Source organism: Zingiber officinale, chromosome 3B, assembly GCF_018446385.1.
Source record: "Zingiber officinale cultivar Zhangliang chromosome 3B, Zo_v1.1, whole genome shotgun sequence".
NCBI lineage: Eukaryota > Viridiplantae > Streptophyta > Magnoliopsida > Zingiberales > Zingiberaceae > Zingiber > Zingiber officinale.
In genome coordinates, this window is record NC_055991.1 from 50,680,776 (window position 1) to 50,693,121 (window position 12,346).

At 33.8% G+C, this 12,346-nt stretch overlaps 1 protein-coding gene across 3 annotated transcripts in view; it reads left to right on the forward strand.

The window, feature by feature from the left end:
* The window catches only part of LOC122056481 (putative nuclear RNA export factor SDE5), a 32,437-nt gene that overhangs the window by 5,020 nt on the left and 15,071 nt on the right, over positions 1-12,346 (forward strand). For all 3 annotated transcript variants that reach the window (XM_042618458.1, XM_042618457.1, XM_042618459.1), the window contains 4 exons: positions 657-682; positions 9,056-9,133; positions 9,556-9,629; positions 9,743-9,978. In XM_042618458.1, the coding sequence (XP_042474392.1) occupies positions 657-682; positions 9,056-9,133; positions 9,556-9,629; positions 9,743-9,978 (414 nt within the window). The remainder of the gene's footprint in view (positions 1-656; positions 683-9,055; positions 9,134-9,555; positions 9,630-9,742; positions 9,979-12,346) is intronic.

Consider the following 12,346-nt stretch of genomic DNA (forward strand, 5'->3'; position numbering starts at 1 on the left):
CATGAACTTTATCCATGACAACAATTCTTCATCCATGAGTTTATTTATGACCATGAGCTCTTCATCTGTATGTTTGGGTTTCATTGAGCTTTCCTTTTCTGCTTTAGTTCTTTTTTAGTATGCTACTCCTTATTCCATGCCCTCATCATGACTTACCTGATGCGGCAATCCCTCCTCCAAGTAAACTTCCTCCGATTCTTTTCTTCCTCCTATTCTTCTTCAAGTTCCTCATAGGAGCAACCGACACCATTTGTTGGCATGAGCCGAAGTTCCTACTAAGCACTGAAACTCCTGAATGGGAAAACCTTGCTTAGTATTAGTATTATTCTAGTGTTAAATTGAAATGCTTGTGATCATTGATGAAAAACATAGTTTGATAGTTAAAATCTACATAATGAGATTTTGCAGTTCCTATCATGATAGCCTTTCATTACAATTTATACTATAGCATTTGAAGGATGGCACTGAAACATCTAATTATTGTCCTGTAATATGAGTGAATATATTTGACTGTTGAAATATGTTACACACACCTCAGAATGCTGCATTTCAAGCAATGAAATATTTTATATATTTACTGTCAAATTTCTGATGTGTTTCAACTATTATTCACTTTGAAATAAGGGGCATTAATAAAATTGTACATGTCACTGCAGGCATTTGTGGATATGACATGAAGAAGGTGCGCAAGTGTGTTCACTTATCCTTTTTGATTAGCAACTTTCAGTCATTAGTAAATGATTTGTTATATATCTCCATTTCTTTTTTGCTTGATTTATTTTGGTATACAAAAGAACCATGGTTATTTGAGGTATGAGGTGTCCAAAAATGCATAGGTGTTGGCTTGAGGTGCTAGGCACAAGGTGAGGCGCATGTCTTACCGAAGTAAGAGACTTTGGGTATAATTTTTTACAATTCAAATATATATAGGGAATTTCTACTAGAATATTTCATTAACAAAATTCAAATATTGAAATAGTTTATCTTCATAATCAAAATTAAACTTCAAATTAAAGAAAAATAAAATTAGTATAATGAAAATTCTAAATTAATTTACAATTTGAATTTACGAGGAACGAAAAAAAGAATCATTAGATTGTAAATTCTGAACTAATTTACAATTTGATTACGTAAAAGGGCGACCCGATCTCGGGGAAGAATATATTGTACGCAGCCTTACTCTGCTTTTTGTAAGAGGTTGTTTCCAGGATTCGTGACCTTTTGGTCACAAAGCAACAATTTTACCGTTACGCTGATTATGTGAGGAAAAAAAAACCGATAGGAAAACTTATGAATTTAAATATGTGAGAAAAAAAACATACCGTTATGATGAAACAGAAGGAGCAAAGAAAGAAAGTGTAGCCAAATCTAGAAGACCGATGTTGATGTTGTAGGCAAGAGAAGAGTTCACATTTGAGAATGGAGTGGAGGCGAGGGGAGGTTGATGCTAATTTTTTAGGGGAGAGGAAGAGTTAAGCAAGAAAAATGTGCCGCATGTATATAAATTCGTGCAACCTAATTAATTTAATGGGTATTTAAAGGTATGAGTTGGACTAAAAAAAATTAAAATTTCAATAAAGCGAGGAAATCGTGCCCTAGGACTGCCTTTACCTCTCAAAAGGTGCGCGCTTAAGCGCGCTTCATTTAAGTACTGGTCTTGGTCAGCACAAATGGCTCGCCTTGTTGCGCCTTATGCCTAGGCACAGTCAGGTACGTGTTTTTCACAACTATGGACTACAACACCAACAAAAATCAAGCCTTATCCCATTAGGTAGGGTCGACTATATGAATCCTTTTATGCGCTCTATCTTTTACTATATCATCATTTATACTTATCTTTTGCCCTTGTGGCAAACACATTAACATTTGCTGCTTGAGGTGCCGAGTTCGAGTCCTCTTAGCAGCACAAATATTTGCTTCCTGAGGTACCACGTTTGAGTCCTCTTAGCAACACAGTGGTACTGTGCCTCTCCAAAAAAAAAAAAAATCCCTTAGGGTTTTTTTTTGGAGTATGGGGCCGCTCAGCGGTGGGGCTAGTCACTTAAAAAAGTTAACCCAACACATTTTTTTGTTGATGTGCCTTTGCTTTAGTGGCAAGCATATTGACATCTATTGTCTGAGGTGCCGAGTTCAAGTCCTCTTGGCAGCACAAATATTTGCTGCTTAAGGTACCGCGTTCGAGTCCTCTTAGCAGCACATTGGTATTGTGTGTCTCAAAAAAATCCCTTAGGGGTTTTTTTGGAGTATGGGGCCGCTCGGCGGTGGGGCAATCACTTAAAAAAGTTTATCCAACAGTTTTTGAGACCTGAGGTGTTGTCACATGAGCTCTTGGGGTTGAAATTCGGCAAGTCCGAGCATTTCCTCACCCATGCCTTGGCCACTTACACTAATGACTAGTAGCCACCCGTGATTTACCTCATCCGTGTTGGCTTAGGGACGGGTTGGTGGGGGCACTGGGCGAGCGAATTATCTTTTTGCCACATCTATACTTAAATAAATTTTATCTTGTTTTATTGTTGCTAACCAAATCTTTTTTGGTCTTTCTTTTCTTCGTTTGATATACGTGTTTGTCATAGTTTCACATCGCCTAATTGGAGCATTTATTGGTCGTCTAAGTACATACCCATACCATTTTAAACGTGTCTCTCGGAGTTTTTCCTTAATAGATGCAACTCCGACTTTCTCTCTAATGTCTCATTTTTTATTTTGTCCATCCTCGTATGTCCACACATCCATCATAACATCCTCATCTCTGCAACTCTTATCTTCTACTTATGTGCTCAAGTCATAGCCTAACATTCAGCTTCATATAACATAGCAGGTCTAACTGCAGTTTTATAGAACTTAACTTTAAGTTTTAGAGGTACTTTACGGTCACATAAAACACTCAACGCTCCCCACCATTTCAATCATCCTACTTGTATTCTATGTAAGACATCTCTCTCAATCCTTCTATCGTTTTGCAAAAAATGATCCTAAATATTTAAATCTTTCGGTTCCGAGCAACTTGTTCTCTCCTATCTTAATAATTGTCTCATTGCTTCTAATATTATCAAATTTAAATTTCATATATTCTGGCTTTAATCTATTAAGCTTAAAACGTTTCCCTTCTAGTGTTTCCCGCCAAGATTCTAGTTTAACATTTACTCTTTTATGTGTTTCATCTACCAAAATAATATCATCTGCAAATAACATGTACCACGGTACTGTGTCTTGAATGTGCACAGTGAGTTCGTCCATAGTTAGTGTGAAAAGATAAGGACTTAGAGCTGATTCTTGATGTAATCTTATCTTTATTGGAAATGTTTCAGTTACTCCGCCTGAAGTCTTTACTCTGGTCGTTACATCCTCGTACATATCCTTAATTAGTTTAATATATGTTACGTTAACACCTATTTTTTTTAGAATTTTCCGTATAATTTCTCTTGGGACTCTATCATAAGCTTTTTTAAATCAATGAATACTATGTGTAATATTGTTTTTGCTCCTGATATTTTTCAATTAATTATCTAAGAAGATTGATTGCTTCTATTGTCGACCTTCCAGACATGAACCCAAATTATTTTTTGGTTTGTCTCCTTAATCTTTTTTCTATTACTTTTTCCCAAAGTTTCATGGTATGACTCATTACTTTAATATTTCTAAAGTTTGGACAATTTTGTATGTCTTCCTTGTTCTTATACAAGGGAACTAAAGTACTTATCCTCCATTGATCAGACATTCTTTTTCGTTTTCAATATCATGTTAAATAATTTTGTAAGTCATTCGATACCTTGTTTCCCTAGGCACTTCCATACCTCTATCGGGATATCATCTGGTCCAACAGTTTTTCCATTGTGCATCCCATTAAAGTTTGTGATACTTCTGAAGTTGAATTCTACGATAAAAATTTAATTTTTATGCTCATTTGACCTACTTAAATTACCTAAGTTAAGTTGGTCACCTAAACCTTCATTAAAAAGTTGATGAAAATACCTCTTCCACTGCTCTTTTATTTCTCCATCGTTTACTAATGCCCTATTATATTCATCTTTAATACATTTTATTTAGATAAGATCTCTTGTTTTCCTATCTCTTGTTTTCCTTTCTCTTGTATCCAATTTCAAGAGTTATTTTATAAATATCTCTTTCCCTTTCTTTTGTATCTAATTTTTGATATAATCGTTCAAAAATTTCATTTTTTGCTTCACTCACTACTTTCTTAGGTTCTTTTTTGGCTATTGTATATTTTTTTAATTTTTTTTTGTTCTTACAAATACATAATTCCTTATAAGCTATTCGTTTTTCCTTTACTTTCTCTTGTATTTTCTCATTCCACCATCAATGCAGCCTTATTTAGTGGTGTATGTCCCTTTGACTCACCGAGTACACTTTTAGCTATTATTTTCAACTTTGATACCATCTTAACTCATCATCGTATATTTCACCTAATGCTTGAACTTACTTTCTCCTTAAATATATTTTGTTTCTCATCCTTTAACTTCCACCACTTAATTCTAGAAGTCGTATATGTTTTCTTTTTATTGATACTATGTTTGTGGCGTATATTCAACACTATTAACCTATGCTGGGTAGTTAAGTTTTCTCCAGGGATGACTTTGCAATCTTTACAAATCTTTCTTTCCTTCTTCCTAATCATAAGAAAGTCAATTTGTAATTTATTATTCCCACTTTTGAATCTGACTAAGTGTTCTTCTCTTTTCTTAAAAAAACGTATTAGCTAATATAAGGTCAAAATCTAATATAGTTTTCCCTTTTTCATTTCTTGTTCCAAATCCATAACTCCCATGTATCCTCTCATATTCCTCATTTTTCACTTCGACATGATCATTTAGATCACCTCCTATTAAAATCATTTTATTTGGTGAAATATTTTGTAATATTTTATCTAAGTTGTCTCAAAACCTTAATTTGGTAAATTCATCTAATTCTACTTGCGGTGCATATATACTAATTATGTTCATAGTTTCTTTCTCTACTATTATCTTAAGGGCTATAATTCTATCCTTTTTTCTAACTACTTTTACAAATTCATCCTTTGACGAACTATTTATAATAATACACATTCCATTTTTTGTTTTACTCTTTCCAGTGTATCATAACTTAAAACTCGAGTTCTCTATTATCTTTGCCTTCTCACCTACCTATTTTATCTTTTGTACACATAAAATACTAATTCTTCTCTTAATCTTCATATCTACTACCTCCATTGATTTACCAGTGAGAGTTCCTATGTTCCAAATTTTAGATTATTAGTTTTCCTATTATATTTGTTATTATCCAATCTATGGTGTGAGAACTCTTGCCTATTTAACATTACACTCAAGTTCTCATGGAGATGTAATGGTCCTTGTTGATATGTTACAGTCGAACCCTGTAATGCGAATTCTTGCATATTTAGTACTACACCGGAGATATAGCGGTCCTTGCTGAGATGTTACAATCGGATCCTTGCAACGCGTTCCTCCCGGGGAACAACCTAGCATTAGCACAATAGTTTAATAGATCCATTCATTGAATATTTATCATAATTTTAACGCTGGCTGGCAACCTAACGCAACCCTCCTCTTTTATCCGAGCTTGGGACCGGTCATGACCGGTCGGGCGGAGTTAAATTTGGACTACTCTATCAAATTTGTCAGGCATGCTGGGTTGTGTGTCTATCAAAATATTAGCCGAATGTTTAGCATATACTTCCATAGTATTCAAGGTTTTGGTTGTTTTCTTTGTAATTTTTCTGCCTAGATATGCACGGGCTTAGTATTTCTTTTCCTTTTATGTGTAAAATTTAAATAAAATGGTCCATCACTTTATGTACTTATGGGGGTCATATGAATGGCACAATAATTTAAGTTAGAGAGGGTAAAAATTACAATTCATGAGGGACACATCTCATATTGTTGGATGCAGAAACTGAATGTGTCATCTTGGTACAACTAGGATGTGGTGGTAGGTACTACTAAACTTCTAAATTGGATCATCCTTTCCATATATTGGTGCTGGAAAATCTTTTTTCTGTTTTTTATTATGTTATGCCATATGTGAAATCACTGAAATGAAATTATACTACACATTTGAGACGAACACTACTAAGATTGATTAGTCTTGTCAAAACTTTGATACCAATAGAACAACAAACTAGAAGTAAATAAGTAGGGTCTTGATATATGGTAGTACACGGTAGTAAGAGTTATGAAGGTAACAACAAATTAGATAATTTAGGGTCTGCTTCACCTTAATGGTGGAGGTCCCAGAGATAATTGTTGCTTCAAAACATCCTACAAATTGTTTTAAAAAGGGGTTGAAATCTTGAGCCATATTGGAAATTTGGACTGGAATGGTATGATTTCAGTGATGTGTCAAGTTCTAACACACAGTCAGTGGCGAATTTGAGATGGAGGGAAGAAAAAAAAAAAGAGAAGATCCTTACATACCTAAGGGAAAGAATAAACACAAGTTTTTAAAAAAAAAACCAAACAGTACTTAGAATTCTCCTTGATGTGTGTCACAATATACCAAGGCGACACAGTATGCCATAGACATAGAAGCTATATATGAAATATATTCTTTAGTGTAATCCTATTCTTATTAGCGATCCCACAACTGAATTTTTTCTGTGGGTTGTGCAGACATGATATCCTGATGGGTTTGTGCCACAAAATCTTCTTGTGTCTGTAGCTCTGAAACTGATAAACAATGTTTGACACCTTCATTCTAGGCTTGCTAATGGCTATTATGATTTGATATGAGTCTTTTCTACCATCTGGTTTTAGATAGCTTGGTATTGATTGGATCTTAAGTGCTGCAAATTTGAAAGAGCACTCTGTTTTTGGCCCAAATAGATAATTCTTCAATGGGGAAGGCTGCAGTAAATTTCTCTCCCTTGGTGATGGAGAGTCAATCCAGTCCCTGTCAGTGTTGTGGTAGTTCTCAATGATTTGTTGGCTAATGTTGTGAAAGTCTTATTTATAGGTGATTTCTTATGCCAAATGGTTTCAATTCTCTTATTGCAATATTCTCCAAGATGCATGTGATTAGGGGTGAGTATTCGGTTAAAACGGACCGAACTGATTTTTTTCAAACAAATTGAACCGATTGAATTTAAAAAAAAAACGAACAAACCGAACCGATAAAATATTGGTTAATTTGGTTGAAAACCAAATTAACTGAATTTTTTTAATAAAATTCGATTTTGAACTTTTGATCTTAAAAATTCAGGTCTAAAAATTCATTTTGGTCAAAAAATTCGATTAGTTTGGTCTATAAATTCGATTAGTTTGGTCTATTCGGTTTAACCGAATAAGAAATTTTAAAACCGAAATCGAATCGAATTAACCGATTTTTTAAGAAAAAAAATGAATTCCTGAATAAACCTAACTGAATTTTAAAATTTGGTTAGTTTATTCTGTTTAATCGAATTTTTGCTTACCCCTACTTGTGATCCAACCCATATTATCTTTCGCATTAATTGTGCATAAAGGTGTACCAAGTTTGTGTCTTGGGCTTCGTCAACCTTTGGGTTTTAAGTTACTGCCTGCACTGCTCTGATCTTGTGGATGCTGGTAGTTTAAGCAAAGCCTTCTAGAATGATGCAATTGATTCTTTTGTGATTTCAAAGTTGTGATGGAAGCTCAAGTACATTTCTTGTTGTTTTCTTAGGTTTGTCATTTGCTTCCCCAGATTCCTTCAGTCAGTTAATATTGCTTGCCCTGGTTTATCTAAAGCTGGATTATATGGAAGGGATATTTTGTTATTTTTTCTCCTGATGATATTGTGATTTAAGGGCGCAACATTATGATAATTTAAGGAGAGAAGCAAAACCTTCTGCTTACTTTGAGCAAGCTAGTCATTTGGAGTGTGTCAGGTCCCTAAATTGGAATCTGTGGTGGCAACAAAGGTCCAACCATACTTCATCAGAGTAGCTGATGGCAATTGTCCACAGCTATTGTTGAAGACCAGCCTTCCATTGTTCCCCGATAGAATTGTCAAAGTGCATGCTCGCTAGTTGGCTTTTGTGGAGTGAATAGCATGTTAGTTGAATGTGAGATTAGATGAAATTCCCTTCTTGTTTCTCTAACGTCCTAGGTTTTGCAGAGTGGATAACATGAGCAATTGGTTTGTTGAGTGTGAGATTAGTTGAAATTCCCTTCTTCATTCTCTTAACGTCTTATTAGATGACCCCACTTCCCTTCTTCATTCTCTAACGTCCTATTAGCCAACCCCACCTGGTAAGATAATGCTTGGTTATTGCTATTCTCTAACATCCTATTCTAAAATAACATGGAAACATAACCCATTAAAATAATGGTTTAAGAATATGGTGACATACATTGATTGGCCAACCTATCTACAACATGGGACACAATAAAATTAAGCACAAACCCACTTAATATCATGTAGGCTCATGCTAAATTCTGCCAACTCTAATGTCATAGCTTTAGTAGTTGTTGTTTTCGCAATCAATGTCATGCAAATCACACTACTAAAAAAATAATCTAAAAAAGAGGTCCTGTGAAGGTGCCCTGGTGGAGATTGAGACACTGTAAAACAAAATTCACTTCAACTGGGAAATAACCTTAGTAAACCATCACTAAGCAATTAATGTTCCTTATAATCATAGTTGTCAAGGTATTGATGATATCAGGATTAGTTGGTCAAAATTGAGGTGGGATTAGATGGTCAAAATCTAAGTATCATCCGGATTTGAACAATAGGACCATTGAAATTGGGATCATTATGATTTTTTTTGAAAATGAGGATAATCAAGTAATTAAATACATGCCAATATGTGATAATAAATGATGAGGAAAGGGGATTGTAGAAGGCCAGAACCTCTATTTTATAATTATATAAATATATGTATCTGTAGCATTTCTTCTTTTAGTGAGAGTGGATTTGGAATAGAGAACCTTGACATCTATTCCAAAGAGTAATATTTGAACTGAATATCATGCAAACACCTTTCTTTTTGTGCACATTCTTATATTTTTTTCTTCAAGTTTTTTTGTTTGTTTATTTTGATCATGACAACTTGGAAATTGTTTTGATCTTGCAGAGTATGGAAGAATTATTGGAACTATCTTCCAGAAACTTGGAAAAGGGCAAATCAGTTGAGTTTGATGAATTGGGAAAGGTCAGTACAATCACAATCTGTAGTGTTGGATTTTTAGCAGTGTTAACTTTTTTTTTCATGGCCAAGTGTTAATTTCACTTAGACAACAATTTCTTTCTTTGACATGGTCAGTGTAAGCATGCTTGGCATTTGGTTGATGCATGAATTGTAGCTTTCTTCCATTTCTTGTGTTCACATTGTATTAGAATGTAGTGGCAACATAGTAGTGACACATCTAATCACTTGTTCATTGTCCTGGTAGTGTCTTCCACTAGCAATGTATACATAACCTGCATAAGAAATATTTGTTGACAACCTTTATGATTATGTAAATATTTAAGTGCAGTAGCAGATTCCTGAACTGAAAGCTGTATGACTCAAATTGCCCAAGTATAATTATGTCCTTTCACTGATCATACCAAATTTTGATACTTTGCTGCCAGCTCACAGGCAAAGGCTTAGAGATGGAGAACAATTTTTGCCAAAATTCTAGTTCCAACTCTTCATCTAGTGTTAGGTGTGCTTTTGCATCTTTTGTAAGATAATACATTGTCCTTTCCCATCTTTCTTTAATGCACAATGCAAGACATGGAATGCATTTTCTAATAAGTGAACCTTATTAACATGAAGAGATATTCCCATACACTCTGGCATGGAACAAAAGAATGCTAATCTCCCAAATGAGGTGCTACAATCATTGTTCAATGTTCCTGAGAGGTCAGAGGAACCACAGAAAACCCGTACACGAATCGGTACACGAATCGGTCTGAACAGAACAAGAGTTGTTAAAGAAAAGTCAGTGAAAGAACCACTGGAGGACTTTTACTCATCATCCACAATTGATCATTCAAATATGATGCATGGTGGTATGCCCCTTGAATCCCAACTATTCTTTGCATCTTCATTGTCTTAGAGATAAATATATCTAGGTTCATGATGGCAGGGTGCAAATTGGATAGTACATTGACCGTGACATTCACTTTTGTTTGGACTATAGTATATTTTTTATAGTATACTGGCTTAACTGGCAGCTTTTAATATGTTTAATCCAGCAGGATGATACATCTGATCATGGCGTTGTTTACTTATATTAAGCTTCTCTTCCTTTTTCATATATGAGTATTCCCTTAATCCTTAGGAGAAAGATGTGAAACACTTGTATTAACCCACTTCATGTTGCAGTATTATAAGACTATTATTATGTATTCACTGTAATTCTATTTCAAAGACTTGCCTGCTCACCCAATCCAAAAATTTCAAGAAACTGAATGTGTTCTTTTTTGTTTTCTTTGTATCATGTAGATTTTTACTGGCCGTATTATGTTTTTAAATAACCATGATTCTGATATGCTTAAACAATAACATTGTTATACATTAGTCATGGTTTAAAATCTCGAGCCGTATCAAAGTTTCGGTTTATGACCGGAACGATATGGTTTTGGTACCATATCGTGCTGTGATGACATGGTTTTGGTATTTTTTAAATAAAAATATATTAATTAAAATAATTTTTTTAATCTAAATATTAAAAATAAATAAATTTTTTATTATATATATTTGAAATTAAAATAAATAAAATATATATATTAAATTAATGGGATAGTTTTATTAGGTTTTGATTAAGCCTGTTTATATTATCCTATTATAGGTAAGAGTTGATTGAAATTATTAACTTAAGGTTAAATATAAATTAATTATCGCACCGGCCGCCCTTGGGTGTCCCCACCGCAATTCGCGGAGGTCGTGCAGAATTGCGGTGACTTCCCTGACCACACGGTGACACGCAGTGCCGGCGGGGGGAACGATAAATTTCACTGAAACAAAATTTTAAACCATGTTATTAGTTTCATGTTCCAATAAATCCATTATCATATTTTTTTATATTCAATAGTACAATCTTAGGGTATTATATATTTTGCATCAATAATCAAATTCTAGACCTCTATTTCTCTCTTTTTTACTTTAGTACTAAATGGAACTTTCCAGTTGTATTTAAGATTAACTTGGTTTATGTTATTTGCAGGCCAAAAATATTGAACTCAAAGCTTGAATTGTGAACAAAGCTTTTAAGTTAAATACAATTAAAGTGGAATATAATAAATGTTGTTTAGTGAAGAGTCAAGTGGATAGACATGAAATTTATGAATTTTAGAACTTAGATATCTTGCATTTATTAAGCAATAAGAAGTTGTCTGAATGAAGATATCATTAATAAAAGAAAGAATAACTTGAAACAAAGAGGAATTTCTCTAATCGTGTGAACTCTCCTGTGCCCCTTAATTTAAATGAAAAATTTTATTAGTCCATATTACAATTTGCGATAGTAATATGAGAAAAAAAAGGATTAAAATTAGATGAACTTGTTCAAAAATAATTAGTAAGAAAAAGTTGAATCTTTATTTGAAGATGAAGATATGGGTGCAGATGGATGCTAAAGAAATATAGGTTCATTAGTTATTATAATTATATTATAGGTGTTATATAATGGGGGGATGGATTCATGTGGTTGGCATCAAGTAATTGTGGTTGAGGTTGCCAGATTGAGATTGATATCATGAATCATTTTGGTGAATTATTGAATTGTATCAAACCAAAATCGTAAGGTTAAGATAAAAATTATAAAATTTGTTAAAAAGTAACTCTAGTTTATTCAAAATTGTTTGACATCTATAAGCATATGAAATAATATAACATCTCATATAATAGCATATATAATAGATATACTAAAAGAGAATAGAATATAAGAAGAAAAAGATAGACTCTTCTTGATCCCACGTCTCCATATGAGGGATCTTAAGTCATGCTTAATTCCAAGTGCCTTAAAATTTTTGCTTGGATTGGGTTTCCTTTGGGTAAATGCTAAAATAGAATCTTGGCCGGAAACACTAGAAGGGAAAGACTTTAGACTTAATAGAATAAAGACAGAATATATGAAATTTAAGTTTAGCAATATTAGACGTAATGAGATAATTGTTAAGATAGGAGATGACGAGTTGCTCGGAACCGAGAACTTTAAATATTTAGGATTATTTTTGCAAAACGATGGAGGGATTGAGAGAGATGTCTTACATAGAATATAAGTAGGATAGTTGAAATGGAGGAGAGCGTCGGGTGTTTGATATGACCGTAAAGTATCTCTAAAACTTAAAGGAAAGTTCTATAAAATCGTAGTTAGACCTGCTATGTTATATGGAGATGAATGTTGTGCTATGACTCGAGTACATGAGCAGAAGA